Consider the following 17,494-nt stretch of genomic DNA (forward strand, 5'->3'; position numbering starts at 1 on the left):
TTCTCTGTGTAGGGACAACTCTGGCTGTCTTGGCACTTGTTCTGTAGACCAGGCTGGCCTTGAACTCAGAGATCTACCTGCCTCTGCCTCCCAAGTGCTGGGATTAAAGGCATGTGCTACCACCACCCGGCTATTTCTTTGTTCTGTAAATTATGTGTAGGTGTGTGTGTCTGCATGTAGATACGTGCATATGAGTTCCATACCCACAGAAGCCAGAGGTGTCAAGTCCCTTGGAGTTACAGATAATTGTGAGCCAGTATGTGGTTTCTTGGAAACAACCTGGCCCCTTTGCAGGAGCAGCAGGTAGTCTTAACCACTGAGCCATCACTGCTGCCCAGCAACTCATTTTTTTCCCTTTGAAACAGGGTCTCACTATGTAGCTCTGGCTGGCCTGGAACTCAGTATATAGGCCAGACTGGCCTCGAACTCACAGAGATACACTTGCCTGTGCTTGCCAAGTGCTAGGATTAAAGGTGCCCTCTGCCACGCCTGACCAATTACTCCTGCTCTTTAAACAGTCTCCCTGCCCTGTCTTAGTTACTGCTCTTACATGATAAGACACCATGACCAAAGCAACTTATAAAAGAAAGTGTTTAATTTGGGGTTTTAGGTTTCTGGGGGTTAGAATCCACAATGGCAGAACAGAGGCACAGTACAGTGGCAGGGTCAGCTGAGAGCTCATGTCTTGGTCTGAAAGCTGGGGGCAGAGAGAGCACACTGGGAATGGCCTGCCCTCAATGGCACACTCCTCCAACGAGGCCACACCTCCTAATCCTTCCCAAACAGTTCCACCAACTGAGGACCAAGCATTCAAACATGAGCCTATGGCGGCCATTTTCATTCAGTCCACCACAGTCTCCCACAGGTCTAAGGCCACACCCACATGTCTGGTTTCCCTAAGAAATTTATTGTAATCAAGTTTTGTAGTTCTACTGTGTTAGCAGTTTTGAACACTTAAATCTCTTGATTTTCTTTAATATATTTATGATGATTGTGTGTGTGCATGATGTATATGTGGAGGTCAGATCACATCTTTATAGAGCTGGTTTTCTCCCTCCACTTTTACGTGGATGCTGGGGATCCATGCTGGGCTGCTTCAAACTGGATTGTAGGTAAGTGCAACCAATTCCTTGTCCTTTAAAAAAATTAGTTTTGGATTTCTTGTTTCACCAGCCACAGGCTATGTTTTCTTAGTAAACCCTCCCCATGGAAGGCGGGGCATGATGGCATGCCTCTGTTCTTGTCTGTTTAGTGTGTGTGTGTGTGTGTGTGTGTGTGTGCATACCCCCTAATTTGTGTGTGTATGCATACCCTTCATTTGTGTGTGTATGCATACCCCTCATTTGTATGTGTGTATGCATACCCCTCATTTGTATGTGTGTGTGTATGAGTGTATGTGTGTGTCCATACCCCTCATTTTTGTGTGTGTATGTATGTATGCATACCCCTCATTTGTGTGTGTGTATGCATACCCCTCATTTGTGTATGTGTGTATGTGTGTATATGCATACCCCTCATTTGTGTGTGTGTATGTGTGTGTGAGAGAGAGAGAGAAGGAGAGAGAGTGTGTGTGTGAGAGAGAGACAGAGACAGAGAGAGACAGAGACAGAGCGAGATATATGCGTGTTGGGGAGTTTGGGAGGGGATGTCAGAGAACCATTCCAGGGAGTAAGTTCTCTTCTACCGCTCGATTCATCTCTCTGGCCTTTCTATCCTTATTTTATTTTGTTTGCATGTGTGTGGGTGTCTTGCCTTCACACCTGTGGTCTGTGTACCTCCACAGGAGGCCAGAGGAGAGTATCAGCTCCCCCAGAACTTGAATTATTGTTTTAAGCTGCCGTGTGGGTGCTGGGAATTGAACCTGGGTCCTCTGGAAGAGCAACAAGTATTCCTAACTGCTGAACCACCTCCCCAGCCCGCTTCTATCCCTAACGATCTTGTGCGTTGTGTTCTTGAGAGTGGGAACTCCTGCAAAGGAAGCCAGCTCTCTCTTATATCCGCAGCACTGAAGCCACGGTAGACTAAATGCTTTCTCTAACAGTATAAACCTTATTGCCAAATGAAGTGTCATTAGTTATCATTTCTGTTACATTATACAAATATTTTATTTTATGAGTTATAAATATATATAAATATTAAAAAAATAAAACCATTAAAAACTCATAAGTTAAAGCATGGAGGGTCAGTACTGCGAGTATTTCTTTTGCATGATGCTTTTTAGGCTTGCCAGGAAGTTTTTCAGTGATGTGAACGTGGACTCATTCACGGTGCAGCTTTTCTATAAAAGAAACGTTTCATTGTGTGAATATATATCTGAGTCTTACCATCAGGCCTGGGTCAAGGCGACTATGGGAGCCTCCAAAATATGTTCAAACCAGAGCTTCCAGACCATCTAGACCTTGAGTTTGGCTGTCATGAGGCCAGCAATGTTGGACCTGCTTTTTTAGCATGAGCGAGGGTCACTACTGGTCTGCACTCAGGGTGCCACAGTCTCAGGAGGGGTGTGTCATGCACAGAGACAGCTGGAAGGGAGTGACAGAACATGCTGGCTCAGACCTGGCTCTGTTGCCACTCGGCCTGTGGAGCAAGATGGGAATCTTAACTGCTCTCCTGCCCAGGAAGCAGATGCATTTTGGAGTGGGGGCATTGTACATAACCAGCAACCTAGGATACACTCTCTGTGCGGATGCTGCAGTTTGGGCCTCAGCTCCTCCAGTCATTCTCTGTGCGGATGCTGCAGTTTGGGCCTCAGCTCCTCCAGTCATTCATTGCATAGATTAGACCAGTCACCTCACTTACAAAAATGTCAGTCTTCAGTCCCTTCCCTTAGAGACAACTGTGGGGTGGTATGGAGTGGTGACATTATCCATCAATGATTATCCAAATCTGGGTAAGCCACTGCCTTTACTATCCTGGCCATATTAGGATGGCCCTCCACCAGGCCATCTTATTCTCAACTTATCGGCACTCACCCCCTCCACCCAGGTGCCAGTGTGAACAAATATCACTTGGGGAACACTGTGGGCTCTACCCTGTAGGTAACTAGATATTTCCCTGCATTCCTAGAACAGCACCCAAAGGCTCCTGTGAATCCAGCTGCTAAACCTACTTTCTTGACTCTGGTCGAGCCACTCTGGAGTGCATGCATCCCCTCTAGGCCTTTGTCCGGTAGTCAGCCTCCTCACTTAATCCAAATATCTGCTCAGCCATCTACTCTCTTATTCCCATGAGCACAACTGGGCATTGTATTGCTGTTCATCTCTTCTAACTACTCCCCTAGAACATTCCATGAGAGCCGGAGCTCTTGTCTACTGGTCTTCAATGCTGCTGTGCCCAGTCACTCACAAGCTGTTACCACGCTCCACTTACCAGTGGATTCCGGCTGAAGGCCCTAAAGAGTTTCTGCAGTTCGTTGAGAACACTAGAGTTGTTCTTCAAGCACAGAGATATCTCATCTTTTAAATAAAATTTGCGAAGCACCTTGGAAGCCCTGCAGATGAGCTCGTTGTCCGTGATGTTCTGCAAAGAGAAATGATACAGAAGGCTGTTGGCTGCTTGGTTTTGAACTTGCCTGAGAGGTTTTTCTGCCCTGAATGTCAATTTGTTCAACTTTGAATCTGTGTAGGAAAGTATTTCTGAAGATCCTCTTAGGTTCTGTTCCATGGAGGTTTTATTGAAAACCTTGAGGTCAGTAAGGTCACACCCCTATGTAAATGGCAGAGTGGGGAGCACCTGTCTGCACCCCCAGTCTTCATCTTCCTACACGGTGGGTTTTTCTTTCAGCTCAAAGTGCCTACATGAGCTCTTAGCCAGATATGGCTCCTGCTCCTGCATGGCCTTAGAACCTCTCCATGTTTGCTGATGACTGACTACCTGTGGCTCTACCCAAGGGAGACAGCAGTGTCTGAAGACGCTCATAGTCCAATGGAGGATTAAGGCATGTCCCCAAGAAAGCCAGAGATAGGAGCCTAGTGTAGGCAAAGTGTCCAGGAGCCTGCTCTAGGCTGTCAGAAAAGGCTTCTTTCTGGGAGAGGGTGCCATTGACCTGGGCCTTAGTAAGCCTTTGCCTATCATTGGTAGAAATAAGAGCTTCTGGCTCTTCCTATGAACTCAGATCTCAAAAGACAGACTGCACCAGTGGAGAACCACCGACAGATCAAGGAGTGTGAGCCAGTCTCTGTATCCCTCTGAGAGAAGCAGCCTCTAGTGTATGTATTACTGTGGCTACTCAGCTGCCTGCAGACCAGCAGCTTCTTAGCAACTCTGATGGCTCACCCTGGGCCCATTGAGCCAGGATGTGTGGTAGTGAAACCCAAGGGAGCGGGCAGGCCCAAAGCCTCTAAACTGTTTCACTTTTCACAATTGCCTTTTTTTTTTCCCTGACTATTAAGGTTTATTTAACAAAAATGAATTCACTTATCCCATCAGCCAGAGATACTCTTACACTGCTAATGTTTGGATAGATATCAGAACCGGGGATGAGTTCAGTGGTAGAGCACTTGCCTAGCATGTGTGTGAGCCTGGGTTCAATATAGCCAAACAAACAAACAGACAAACAAAACAAAACAAAACAAAACAACCCTCTCCAGTGTTGTGCCTCCACCAGCCTCGTTGAGGCTCATGAAAACTTAATCCTATCCTTACTACATTTCTGTATCTCTAATTGGGCCCCAGTCTAATCGGCTAGTGCTCTAGATGAGACACTCTGTTACAAATAACCAAGTGGGGCAGGAGGAGATGGCTCAGTGGCCAGAGTGCTTGCCTTGCAACCATGAAGACCTGAGTACTGGAGAGGCAGAGAGACAGGAGGAAAGGAAGGAAGAAAGAAAGAAAGAAGGAAGGAAGGAAGGGAGAGAAAGGAAGAAGGCAGCAATATAGAGGGTGCTACTATGTGCACACACATGTGCACTCATGAATTCATGCATGTGCATGCATGTGAACAAGTACAGATGCATGAACACACACACACACACTCAGAGCACATCTCAATGGCTTCAGTCTTCAACACTCTTTAAAATTGGAAATAACCCAGCTGATGGGACACCCAGAAGCTCCTCCCAGAACAGCCAGCTTGGTGCTTGCCACTTGCTCTCCCTCAGATGACCATCAACATCCCGGTGAGATGCTGGGATTTTTGATCCCCAAAAAAGTTAAAGTAAAGGTACTAGATTTTGGAAAGGTAGTCTTTTGGGAGCCCTAAAGAAGTAGTCCCCCTCATATCACTTTTGAGGGATGTGAAGAATAATAAGCTACACTGTGAAGGCAAGCAAAGTGTTTGGGAGGGAGACAGAATGGGAGGAGGGGGGGGTGGGGGGTGGGGAACAACCAATTACCCAGGAGGCACCAAGGCAGCTGGGGGAAGGGCCATGAAACAGGCTGGTGTAAAGGAAGCCAGGAAAGGCTCATTTTCAAGCACAGGTAAGTGTTGGGGCAGAATGGCTAAGAGGAAAGACAGCATGAGAGTTAAGGGGTGGGAGTGGACGCATACAATCTTCCAGACCAGCCTCCAAGGAGCGGAGCCGGACTTGGAGCAGAGTTGGCTCTCCTGGCTGATGGCCCTTCCTTAGACTCATCGAATCTCTGCAGCCAGGCCATGCTTTTGGTCCAAGTCCTAGATCCCTCCACAAAGACTTTCAATTAAACTCTTACAGCTGCCCTCCTACCAGCTTTCCTAGAACCTTTAGAATCAACTTTTGTATCTCCAAATGTAAACACCGAGCCTCCAAGGTTTGTGAAGACCAAAGGCCATTCAGTCAGTGGATGGCAGAATTGCAGCCAAAACTAAAGGCTCTCACGCCCAGGCCCCACAATTCCTCCAGGCCCAGTCCCCAAGAGCTGGTCCCTGCCCTGGCTTTTGCTAGGGCAGGACAGTAGACTCAGCTTCTGGTAGCTTCCATCTGAGTTGGAAGGACTCAGAATCAGTAAATACTTAAGGTTACATATATAGAAAACAGTGATATACATATATGTATATATGTATATAGATAGATAGAGATAGACATATATGTGCACATGAGTATACACATACATACATACATGTACATCTGTCCTTCAGAAACTCATCCTGCATCAGACTCCTGGAGTAATCTTGAATAAAATGAGATCATCCAGATAAAGCTGGGAGGACAGATCTCTGGTGAAGCAGGATGAACCCTATCCATGGCCTGGGTGTGGGACCATCACCCCAGCCAACCGGCAGGGCTTTGTTCCTGACCTCACCCTCGTCCGGTGCATGTGGAAAGCAGGCAGTCTGGAGACCACTGGTAAGTCAAGGCTTTGAGGCCTTTCATTCTCAGTGGTGTGTTTCCATGAAAACAGGAACTGAAGTGCACAAAGCTATTGATACAGCATAGCCAGTCATGTGTTTGTCAGAGAAAATGCACTATCAGCTGTCACATCTATCCCCTCCCACTACAAATGGAGGGGCGGGGGCGAGGCAGAGCAGGAGGCAGAAAGGGAAGAGAGATGCCCAAGCAAAAGCAGGGATGGCCAGGCTCCAGCCAGAGGACAGTTCCCAACTAGGCTGAAGGGGATGGGGTGGAGCAGAATGAGCTGAGAAGCCCTGCAGAGTGTCACCATCCCAGCTGGCTGTTAGGTGACCAGAAAGAGGAGCCAGTAGGGACCATAGGAATTCTCTTAGACAAAGCAAAAGCCTTCTTAACCTGTAATCCTCATGTCTGTTTTTGGGAGAGTATTTGGTTTTTCAGAAAATGCATGACCAGAGAAAAAGAGAGAGAGAGAGAGAGAGCAAGAAAGAGAGAAAGAGAAAGAGAAAGAGAGCGAATGTTCTCATTCAACAGCACAAATTGTGTGTTTCTTATGATCTAGATGCCGTGTCAAGGCCAGGTAGGGCTCTAGATATCTATGCCCTATCTGAGTTACAATGAATAAATCCTAGCTTTCTCTGACATGTCTTTTAAGTCTAGTGAAATCCGAAACTGTAAAACACACTAGAGAGTAACTCAGCCTCCACAAAGTATAAAAACATCTCCTTGGTGCCTCCTGGCTTTCTATCACAGACATTTCTCATTCAGACACTTGTATATGACCTTCTTCTCCCACCTCTGGAATATGCCAAAACAGACCCCACAGGTCTACTTACCTCCGTTGCTATAAGAACGTCTGGTACAACCATCTCAAGGCATGGCGTCTTGATACAGACAGGTGTAAAAACGAAAGATAAAAGTTAATCCAAGCAGGACAGAGAAAACATTGGTACACCTCTCATCCCCCTCCCTGGGAAGATTCCCTCTGCCCCCAAGGTGAAAGTAGCAGGATTTCTTGAAGCCTCGCTTTGTCCCTAGTGCTCCCACCACCTGCCATCTACCTCTCTAGCAACTCAGCTCTCTGAGCCTAGAACCGCCTGCAGTATCACCTGGGTATCTGGAGAGATGGTGCCAGATAGGTACTCACCCTTTCTTTTGTGACCTGGTTCAAAATGTTGATGATCTCTCTCAAACGCCTTTCGTTGAGTTGGTGGATATGGTTCCCGGTACATGCGAGAAGGCAGAGCAGAATGACGGCTAGCTGGGGGCTGAAACCCATCAATAGCTCTGTACCGTCAGTGATGTGAGACAATTAAGTTTATCAAGAGATGCTAACAGTGCAATGTTGGCAGAGATATCTCTCTCTATATATAGCGTTAAAGTTGCTGAAACCAAGGGAAAATGAGTTTACATTGGAAATTTTTATTACACCAGATTGTCAGTTATTTTGGACCAATCAGCGCCTCTCTTCCAGGAGAAAAAAGAGAAACAGGTAAATTTTCCTGTGAAATCAGACCAATTGGAAAATGAAACCCTTTAAAAAAAAAATCTACAAAGTTTCAGCATAGGAAATTACACCATAATCGGCCTTGCAGATTAATCTTATCAGTGTAGGGTTGCCACTGGCTCTGCTTCTGCAGAGAAGGAAGAGGTCACAGGTGTCCGAGGGTGCTGGTGTCGCCCCGGGGAAAGACAGAGTAATATCAAGAAAGTCTGCCCTGCGCAGCACCTGGGCCTAGCTATTTCCTGCTGTGGGGTCATCTTGGAAACTCTGTTATCTTGGGAAAGCTGACTCGGGGTTCTTTCCTCACAGAAGGATGATGGAGGCAGACCTTCTCGCATCCTAGCCCAGCTGTTCTTACAAGTTTGAGGTCTTTGGAGTCAGAGAGATGACATCGAGTGGGGCGGGCAGGACCATGAAATGAGGCTTTGCCAATAAGGAGGTTCTGGGCAAGGTTGAAGATTGTTCCTCCCTAGGCAGAAGCCTGGGAAATGTAGTAGTTTTAAAAATGATTTTAAAAAGTAGTTTAAAAAATGACTTCATTCCAAGTGAGCATGTGTGTGTGTATCTGTGTGCGCTAGAGCGTCAGTGTGGAGGTTAGAGGACAACTCGCAGGAGTCAGGTCTCTCCTCGCACCGTGTTGGATCCTGGGGATTAAACTCAGATTCGCAAGCACCTTTTCCCCCTGAGCCATCTCACTGCCCCAAGAATGGCTGGCTGCCTTTTAAATGAACTTAAAACACATCCTCCACTAATCAGGAAACAGCCATCTCTCACCCAGCTGTTCTCAGGCAGCACCCTGCTGCCCCCAGCCCACCGCCTTAGTCAAATGCATGCAGGTCCTGGAGAGGTACTTATTGCCCCCCACCCCACCGCCAGCAGTGAACACCCCATCCCTGCCATCTGCCTGGAAGCGAAGGTCTTTTTTTTTTTTACAGTGATCTCTTCATTTTCCTCAGTAGAATTGGTTCTTCATATTCCCCCAGGTTCCTGCCTCTAATTCTGACTTCTAATTTCTAGAAGATCATCTAGAAATATTTGTTGCTAAGGTTGTCATTGTGTGTTAAATTATTTTTTCCATTATTGTTATTTAATTAGTAAAAACTGAAGATGTTCATAGTACATAAGCCTTCCTTCCTTTCTTCTTTTCTTCCTCTTTTCTTCCTTTCTTTTTAATTTTTAAAATAAAAAAAAGAAATTTGAAGGGTCTCACTCTGAAGCCCAGGCTACCTTGGAACTCATATAAGAAAGGCTGACCTCAGACTCATGGTCATTCTCCTGCCTCCACCTCCCAAGTGTTGAAATTACAAGTATAAGCCACTACACCCCACTTACAAATCTATCTATTTTAATTGTGACTGTTGTAAGATTGGACACAGTCATGTTCTGTAGGCCTAGAGACACAGTCAATACTTGGGAAACTGTTACCTACTGGATACTGGTGACAAGCAACAGGCAAATTCCAGGTCTGTTCCCCTGGACCACAAGCCAGGATAAAGACCAGAGGTGAAAGGGATTTATTAAAAAAAAAAAAGATTAAGCTGGGCAGTGATGGCCCATACCTTTAATCCCAGCACTGGGAGGCAGAGGCAAGGGGAATCTCTTGAGTTCCAGACCAGCCTGGTCTACAGAGTGAGTTCCAGGATAGCCAGGGATACACAGAGAAACCCTACCTTGAAAACCTAAACTTAGCCTGGCGGTGGTGGCACACACCTTTAATCCCTTTTAATCACTTGGGAGACAGAGGCAGGCAGATTTCTGAGTTCGAGGCCAGCCTGGTCTACAGAGTGAGTTCCAGGACCTCCAGGGCTGCTACTCAGGGAAACCCTGTCTCGAAAAACCAAAAAACAAAACAAACCAAAAAACAAAACAAACAAACAAAAAACCCAACAACAAAAACCTAAAATAAATAAATAAATAAATAAGTTACTTACTTATGGCTTGGGCTCGGTTTTTCCCTTCCACTTCTACGAGGGTCCTATGGATTCACTCAGCTTCATGATGAGCATCTCCCTTCTGAGCATCTCCCTGGCTCTGAAGTTGATCCTTCACTGTGCAGGAGTATTTTTTTGTTTCAATTTGGTTTTTTAGAGTTATTTTTTTACACATCTGAGTATTTTGCTTTCATGTGTGTACCAAACATATACCCGGTGCCTCTGGGGTCCTGAAGAGAGTGTTACAACCCCTGAAACTGAAGTTACAGTCGGTTGTGAGCCTCCTTGTGGGTGCTGGGAACTGAATCAGGGTCCTCTGGAAGAGCAGCCAGGGCTCTTAACCAAGGAGCGATCTCAAAGGGCGGGCTTCTCCAGATGAGCATGTGGAAGGAAGGGTCACCATTAGGATAAGCGGCTCTTCCGCCTTAGTTGAGCTTGGCTGGGGCTGAGCTTACACGAGAGCCGGGGTGGGCGTCGGGAGACCGAGACCGAGAAGGAGCTAGTCATCCAGAGCCGGAGGAATCCTGATCAGAAGGGACACAGAAGGACAGCTGGGGGAGGGGAGAGCTGGATCCCACAGTGTCCCAGGGGCAAAGAATAAACCATTCAGGTTTCCCTCTCAGCACCTTAACCACAGGGGCTCTGTGGGAAGATGGCAGTCAGAAAGGGGATAGAGTGTGGGAACCCTGCTCAGAAGAAAAGTTTGGTTTGTCTTGCTTGTTTCAACAGTTGAATGAGGTCTGAGAAAAGAGTCTGAACGGCCCCAGACTCCAACGAGTCTTCCCACAGAATAGAAGCAATGGTTTACCCCACTCCAAGTGACAGATGTTGTGAATGGAGCGGATGAGTGAAGCAGAGGTTGGAAAGATTGGTGCTCTCCCCGTCTGGGATGAGGAGTGTTAGCCAGCCAGTTGTGGTCAGTGGAAGGGACAGGGCAAGCAGGTGACTGTCACAGACCCTCCCCAGCCCTTTGTGAGCCGAGAGCCACTGAGCAGTTTTGTGCATCAGAGTGTGGAGTCCAAAAGGCAGCTGCTTGTCCCTGTGACCGTGGGAGGATCGTTCACTCTGGGCCCCAGCTTATCGGACCTGGCAGTTCTGTGTCTTCTCATGTGACTTTGGGCATACCCTCAGCCACAGTCCCCAAACTGAGGAATGACAGTTGCACTTGTCTTGTGAGATTGTTCTAAGTAGTAAGTTCAGGTACTTAGGTAAGTGCCCTGCACACAATGGGTAATTTATTATTCACATTTTGGTTAGCTGAATGACTTTGGTACTCAAGTCCGGACATTGGAGTTTTGGTCCCCACACTTGTTTCTGAGGAGTGTCAGTGTTGGGTCTTCAGTCCTTAGATTTATGGACCCGGAAAGCAGAGGAAGCGATCTGACGCACCATGGGCACTTTATTCAGTAAAAGGGGGTAGATACAGGTGGAACATTGAGAGTGCTTTAGGAGTGGGCGTGTGCACACTGCGCCTCGGACTCTGAGGAGGCCTGGAGCTTGGGTGGTGCCATGCTGAGATGCAGCCTGGGATGACCTTTCAACCTGCCAAGTCATTCCAGAAGGAAACTTGGCATCCTCACAGCCCACTGGGCGAGGAGGACAGTGTCACCTTCCTTCTGCCATGCCTAGCTCTCTGGAGAAACCATCTCCACACCGAGTCACTTCAGCATACTCAGACATGCCACTAGGAACTGTCAAGCCATAGTGTCACATGCACCATTGAAGGAGAAAGGAACCAAGCAACACTGCTGTGTCCTTAGGCCTGCCTGGCAGTCCCCACAGCCTGCTTGCCCCGGCCCAGGCTTGCCTTCCCTTCTCTCCCTGCAGCTGAGGAAGGTGCCCCTACCAGCTCCTCAGAGGCTAGGAGCTGGGGCTGGCATTGTGGGGCTGAGTGCCAGAACCAGGCAAGAGGCAGCCTGTGGAAGGCCCAGGTTGGTGTCTATGAAGCCCTAGTGGAGCTGAAGGGTGTCAGAAAGGGAGGACAGGTGGGTGGGAGCAGTTAGAATCTGCAGTTTTCTTGAGAGTGGCCAGAGTGTGAGAATGGGAAGGAGCCTCATGGCTTTGAGCAGCTTAGCAGTGTCATGTCAGAGTTAAGACCTCGAGTCAGGGCTCCAGTGAGGTGACTCAGTAGATCAAAATCTGATGACCTGAGTTCAATCCCCGGGGTCGACACAGCGGAAGGAGTAACTGACTACCTCCCTGCAAGTTGTCCTCTGACTTCCACACACATCTATATACACATGCATATGCACACATCTATACATGCATGCATATGCACACATTATACACACATGCATATGCACACATCTATACCCATATCTATACACACATGCATATGCACACACATGCAAGTACGTACATATCTATATATATACATGCATATATGCACACACATCTATACACATATGCATATACACACATTTATATGAAGAAGCATATGCACACATATCTATACACAGATGCATATGCACACATATTATACACACATGCATATGCACACACAAAGAAAGACCTGGAGTCAGCCATCTCTGAATCCTGCTCCAGACACCTTTCTGAGTGGCTTTGAGAAAGTTATTCTATCTGAGTATTCCAGTAAAACCCGCTGACAGTAAGAAAGGGGTGTGAGAAAATCATGTGTGGTAATAAGTGTCAAGTGCTGCTGTGGTATCTGGCACATTAGGAAAAAATATATAAGTATGCAACGTTTGAAAGAAAAACATAAAACCACTCCAAACCCCACTGTGATCATCACCAGCAGCAGTGGTGGCCACGGATCACCACTCATGTCGAATGCACACTGGGCTGAGTGAGGCATCAGCTGCGGGTGGCCCAGGTTTCTGGTCCAGGGAGCCTCTGGCCAGTCTGGTGGATGGCAAGTTAGGAGGTGTGAGATGCTGTTGAAGGTCAGCAATGCCGAGCTGAGCATGGAGCTGACCTGTGGCTCTAGGCATGGAGGCATTTCCATAGATGGCGTTAGGCTCGGGTGAGAGAGGCAAGGGAGATAAGAAGTAACCCACTACCCACCAGTAATACCGGAAGAGGGGTAGGAGGCCTGACCAGGAGCCCCGGCACCTACAGGGTCAGAACCCTAGGGAGTGGGAGGCTCAAGAAGCAGAAGTGAAGGTCATGATCCCCGTGGCTCCGTGAGAGGTGACAGGAGATAAGGGTGATGGGCTGATAAAGTGGTGACATCAGCAAAGTGGCTTCTCTGTGCAGTAGGAACGGCGGTAGCTGGAAGGACCTGGATGATGGAGACCCTGTGCTGTGGCCTGAGACTACAGAGGCCAGGCCCTGCTATGCTCCAGGGAGGAACATAGTATCCACAATCCAGCTTTGATGGTGGACTGGAGCTCAGGTTCCTCACACATAGTGCATCCAGCCCTCCCCAGCTTCTGGTCTCACCTGGATTCTGCATCTAGTCATTGTTGGTAGGGGATCAAGGAGGGTAGAGATGAGACAAATCAACCCTCACACACAAACCACTGAGGCTGGGTAATAGATTCCTCAGGGGTGCTTTTGTAAATATTTGACATTTTTATAATAAGTCTCTTGGAGGGTGAGGATGTGGCTCTGCAGTCAAGAATTTGTACTGTGCTTGCAGAGGGCCCAGTTAGGTTCCCAGCACTCACATCAGATGACTTTCAACAGCTGGTAACTTTAGCTCCCAGGGATCTGATGCCCTCTCCTGGCCTCCTGGGGGCATTGCACATACATACATACTTTTTAAAATTTAAAGATTTTTTTTTTTAAAAAAGAAAACAAAAACAAAAACTGATTTGGCCAGGCAGTGGTGGCCTTTAATCCCAGCACTTGGGAGGCAGAGACAGGCAGATTTCTGAGTTCAAGAAAGCCTAGTATATAGAGTGAGCTCCAGGACAGCCAGGGCTACCCTGTCTCGAAAAATGCCAAAACAAAACAAAACAAAACAAAAACTGATTTGAGGGACAGGACATGGTGGCTCATGCCTTTAATAGCAGTACTTGGGCAGCAGAGGTTGGAGGATCTCTGTGAGTTCAAAGCCAGGCTGGTCTACAGAGCAAGCTCCAAAACAGCCAGGACTACGTTATCTCAAAAACAAAAAACAAACAAACAAAAAACAAGAAAAACCCAAACAAACAAAACACATACACACAAAACAAAACAAAGACAAAAAAGTTGATATGGGGCTCAGAAGTATAGCTCAGTGGTAGAACACATGGCTAATGTGTGAAGCTCTGGGCTTCACTTCTTTTTATTTGTTTGTTTGTTAGATTTTCAAGACAGGGTTTCTCTGTGTAGCCCTAGCTGTCCTGAAACTCACTCTGCAGACCAGGCTGGCCTCGAACTCAGAAATCCGCCTGCCTCTGCCTCCCAGGTGCTGGGATTAAAGGTGTGTGCGCCACCACTCACCTGCTGGGCTTCACTTCTAGATCTGCAGATAAATGTGTATGAGTAATAAATTAAAATAAAGGGCTGGGAAGATGTCTTTAGGCTAAGAGAGCTTACTGAGCAAGCATGAGGACCTGGCTTCAGATCCCCAGCACCCATGTTAAAAAGCCAACACGGCCTCACATGCACTTGTAACCTCCTCACTGTGGAGAATGGGGACAGGAGAATGACTGGGCTCACTGGCTGCCAGCCTGGCTCCAGGCTCTGTGAGAGAGACTATCTTCAGAAGAGGGGGACACACAACCTCCTCATCTGCCTCTACATGTTGTATGGCGACATTCATCCTATGCACAAACATAGAAATCATAGAAACCGCATGTATGCATTAACATGCAGAAGGTATATTATGCATGTTTACATAATGTAAAGTACAAATATATAACCTGCACATATATCGCACATACCTCTCCAGAATTAGACTGTGGCTGTCCCCTCTACTGCCGTCCTCTCCCACCTGGTCTCTGCAGGAGCCTGGTAAGCAGTCTCCCTGGCCCTGCCCTTTGCAGCCCTAGCTGCAAGAACGGCTCAGCTAAAATCTGATTCAGATATGGCCTGACCTCGAGGTCTTGGATATTTCTCACTGCCCTCAAACTCCTGTTCCTCCTACCTCTACCTCCTGAGTGCTGGAGTTAGGCTTCCTGTGCATCTGTCTGGTTAAGACTTGGGCCATTCCAGTACTCACATCTGATGCTTCGCTCTTCCTAACGCAGAGTTTCTCTCACACAGACTCTATCCAACCAGCCAGACTTCTGTTTTCACCCATCTCATGAGTGATGTGCTCTTGGCTTCCTCTGCTCTGCTCCAACCACTGGACAGCTTCTCTCCTCTGTGGCTTCCGCGGTGCCTAGTACCTCTGTGCTGTTGCTCTGCTCTGCTGTCTCACTGGATGTGACCTTGCTGTGCTCAGGAACCAGATCAGTGATACCCAGTAAGGCTGCAGTGAATCCTTGCTGATAGATGAATGGATAGGTAGATGGGAGGATGGATAGGTGGATGAATGGATGGATGGATGGATGGATGGATGGATGGATGGATGGATAGAGCTCTACCTCAGAGTGGCACCTGAGACTTAGTCCAAGCAACGTTTTGCGATCAGGGACACCATGGAATTTAAAGCCAGAGTTGATTGAACCCTGAGTTCTTGCCCTGAGCCTTTGGCTGCATGTCTGCCTATGTCTTCAAAAGATCCAGATAGCGAACCATGATCACAGACATAGAGAGAACCCCACCAAAGCACATGCATTAGAGAAAAGGGTGTGGGGACAAGTGTCTATGTGGTTTTGGGCTCCTCTGTTCCCTGAGATGCCAGGGATGCTTTCTCATGAGAAAGAAAGTGAGCAGTTGAAGTCAGCAGCTACTCTCATCTGTCCTCAGGAGCCATGTGTCCCTCCAGCCTCAGCCTCAGAGCCGATGCACAGTCCCCTGGCACATCTCTCACCTCTGTCTCCACTTCCCACAGAGGATCTGCAGGCCTGGAGGCCCAGGAGAGGAGATGGCACTTCTGGCTGGGCTACAGCTGTGGCTTCCCAGACTGGATCCATTCCTGGAGGAGCTGAGGGCCCTAGGATGCTGTCCTGTCTCCAGCTCGAGTCCTGATCTGTCCCTTCCATGGACCTCAAGAATGTGCTGCTTGTCTATATTAAATCTGGTTTTTGCCTCTGCCCAGACTGGGGAATGGATGTGCATTCATTATTTTAAAAGTACGTAGCAAGGATGAGAACATGGAGTAAATAGATGAGAAGTTGTTTTTCCCTCCACAATATCCCTGGAACTCCTTAAGAGTAGAACTGGGCAGGGCCAGGGATCACAGATCTATAGGTCTGGGTGGCTGGTAGCCTGGCTGCCGGAGACTCAGAGCTGCTGCCCCACGAGGACTGCTGCCACCCAAGGGTTGCAGGAAGAGCGGCGCAGCCCCCACGCATTGGTCCACTGCGATACTCAGAGCGGAGATGACGAGGTCTGCTATATTTAATTTTGGTGCCTGCGTCACCTCTGACCACACAGCAGCCCAGACAGGGCAGGGCTGGGGGCGTTTCTTAGGCCCTCTGTGAGGGAATCACTTTCCACTCGAGATGGCACTGTGGAGGGGGAGGAAGAGAGAGCAACAGAAAGTGAGGTCGTAAGTAGAAAAATTGCTTCTGGGATTTCGAGTGGCTTCGTCATGGGGCCCTCCCTGGCTGCCGAGAAATCAGTTGATCTGGGAAAGTTCGTTGCAAGCCATGCGCTCTGTTGCTTTTGGGTGGAGCCGAGAAATGAATGAAGATAATGAGGCCTCGTGACTTTTAGTTTTCATAGTGAGAGGGGGCAGTGTGGGGGAGGGTGACTGTGGACACAGCTCTAGGCCTGACCAGCCTGAAGTGCGGGACCAGCCAACCGGGGTTTCCCACGGCCAGGACACTCAGCCAGGTGCGTGGTCAGCTACACCTGCCCCCATTTCAGAGGACAGAAGCAAAGCAGAGCCTGGTACCCACTGACCAGCTGCCTGCACGGGCAGAGCTCGGCTGTAGTGTAATGACTTGATTAGCCCCATGCTCCTTGCGACAATGGGACAGACAGACATAGGCCTAGTCCTTTGCACAGCTCCTCTTCATACTGAGCACCTCAGGGGCTGGCCTCAGAGAAACCCCTGAAGTGACTGTGTTTTCAACACCTTCCTTGAGTAGCAGAAGTGTTTGTTTGCTGTGGAGTTCAACGGAAACTGAATCTCATTTCTCACCTGAGCACCACCACCCACCCCACCCCACCCCCCGCCCCCGTCCCTCTCGCCTTCAGTGAAACCTCCTGAGCCTGGGGTGCAGAGGGTCAGCTCACCCCACCCTCTGACCAGCTCTGTCTCCCACTCGCCAGGGGCCCTCAGCTCTCCTCAGCTCCCCTGTCTCTAGCCTTGCTGAGAGTTTCCTTTACATATGGGAGAAAGTGCCCAGTAGCTTCCTACATGTCCTAACCCTAACCCTAACCCTAACCTGCAGTCAAGGTGATGCGTCAGAGTTAAATTTCTCCTGCTTCTTCCTCCAGTTCTTGCTCCTACTGGGACACCTCCTTGCTATCAGCTTTAGCAGCTTTGTCTTGTGACAGTGTAAGGCATCCTTTGTCCCCAAAGGGCCCAGTGCTCCCTATTGAGGACCACAGGTTCCCCCTCTGCCTTAGGCACTGTGTAGAAGGGTGAAGAACTGGAGTTGTGGACGGGATGAGGATACGACTAGCTGTGGACCCCTAGTGGTAAGACTTGGAATGGCTCCATATGCATCTTGTAGAGTGAAGGCTCCTTTTGGAACTGGACTGGAAGAGAGACCTCCTTCATTTAAAAAAAAAATGTGTGTGTGTGTGTGTGTGTGTGTGTGTGTGTGTCCATGTGTTTCTGTTTG

The 17,494-nt window shown here is 48.2% G+C and overlaps 1 protein-coding gene across 1 annotated transcript; it reads right to left on the reverse strand.

Annotated features, from left to right (window-relative positions):
• Positions 1-2,182: 2,182 nt before the first annotated feature.
• Positions 2,183-7,545, reverse strand: Il4 (interleukin 4). The gene is made up of 4 exons (XM_031354105.1): positions 7,414-7,545; positions 7,103-7,150; positions 3,370-3,519; positions 2,183-2,278 (listed from the first exon to the last, which is right to left on the reverse strand). The coding sequence occupies exons 1-4, from the start codon at positions 7,543-7,545 to the stop codon at positions 2,183-2,185; spliced, it is 426 nt and encodes a 141-aa protein (XP_031209965.1).
• Positions 7,546-17,494: the final 9,949 nt, after the last annotated feature.

The sequence above is a fragment of the Mastomys coucha genome, unplaced genomic scaffold (genome assembly GCF_008632895.1).
Source record: "Mastomys coucha isolate ucsf_1 unplaced genomic scaffold, UCSF_Mcou_1 pScaffold5, whole genome shotgun sequence".
NCBI lineage: Eukaryota > Metazoa > Chordata > Mammalia > Rodentia > Muridae > Mastomys > Mastomys coucha.

What these genes read in the sequence shown, in the direction of transcription:
- Il4 (XM_031354105.1), bottom strand. Translation starts at nt 7,545, where the DNA reads ATGGGTTTCAGCCCCCAGCTAGCCGTCATTCTGCTCTGCCTTCTCGCA. An exon ending in ACGTTCTTATAGCAACGGAG is followed by an intron (nt 3,520 to 7,102) that starts GTAAGTAGACCT and finishes TTCTCTTTGCAG; the next exon opens with AACATCACGGACAACGAGCT. An exon ending in CCTTCAGCCGGAATCCACTG is followed by an intron (nt 2,279 to 3,369) that starts GTAAGTGGAGCG and finishes TTTCTTTTATAG; the next exon opens with AAAAGCTGCACCGTGAATGA.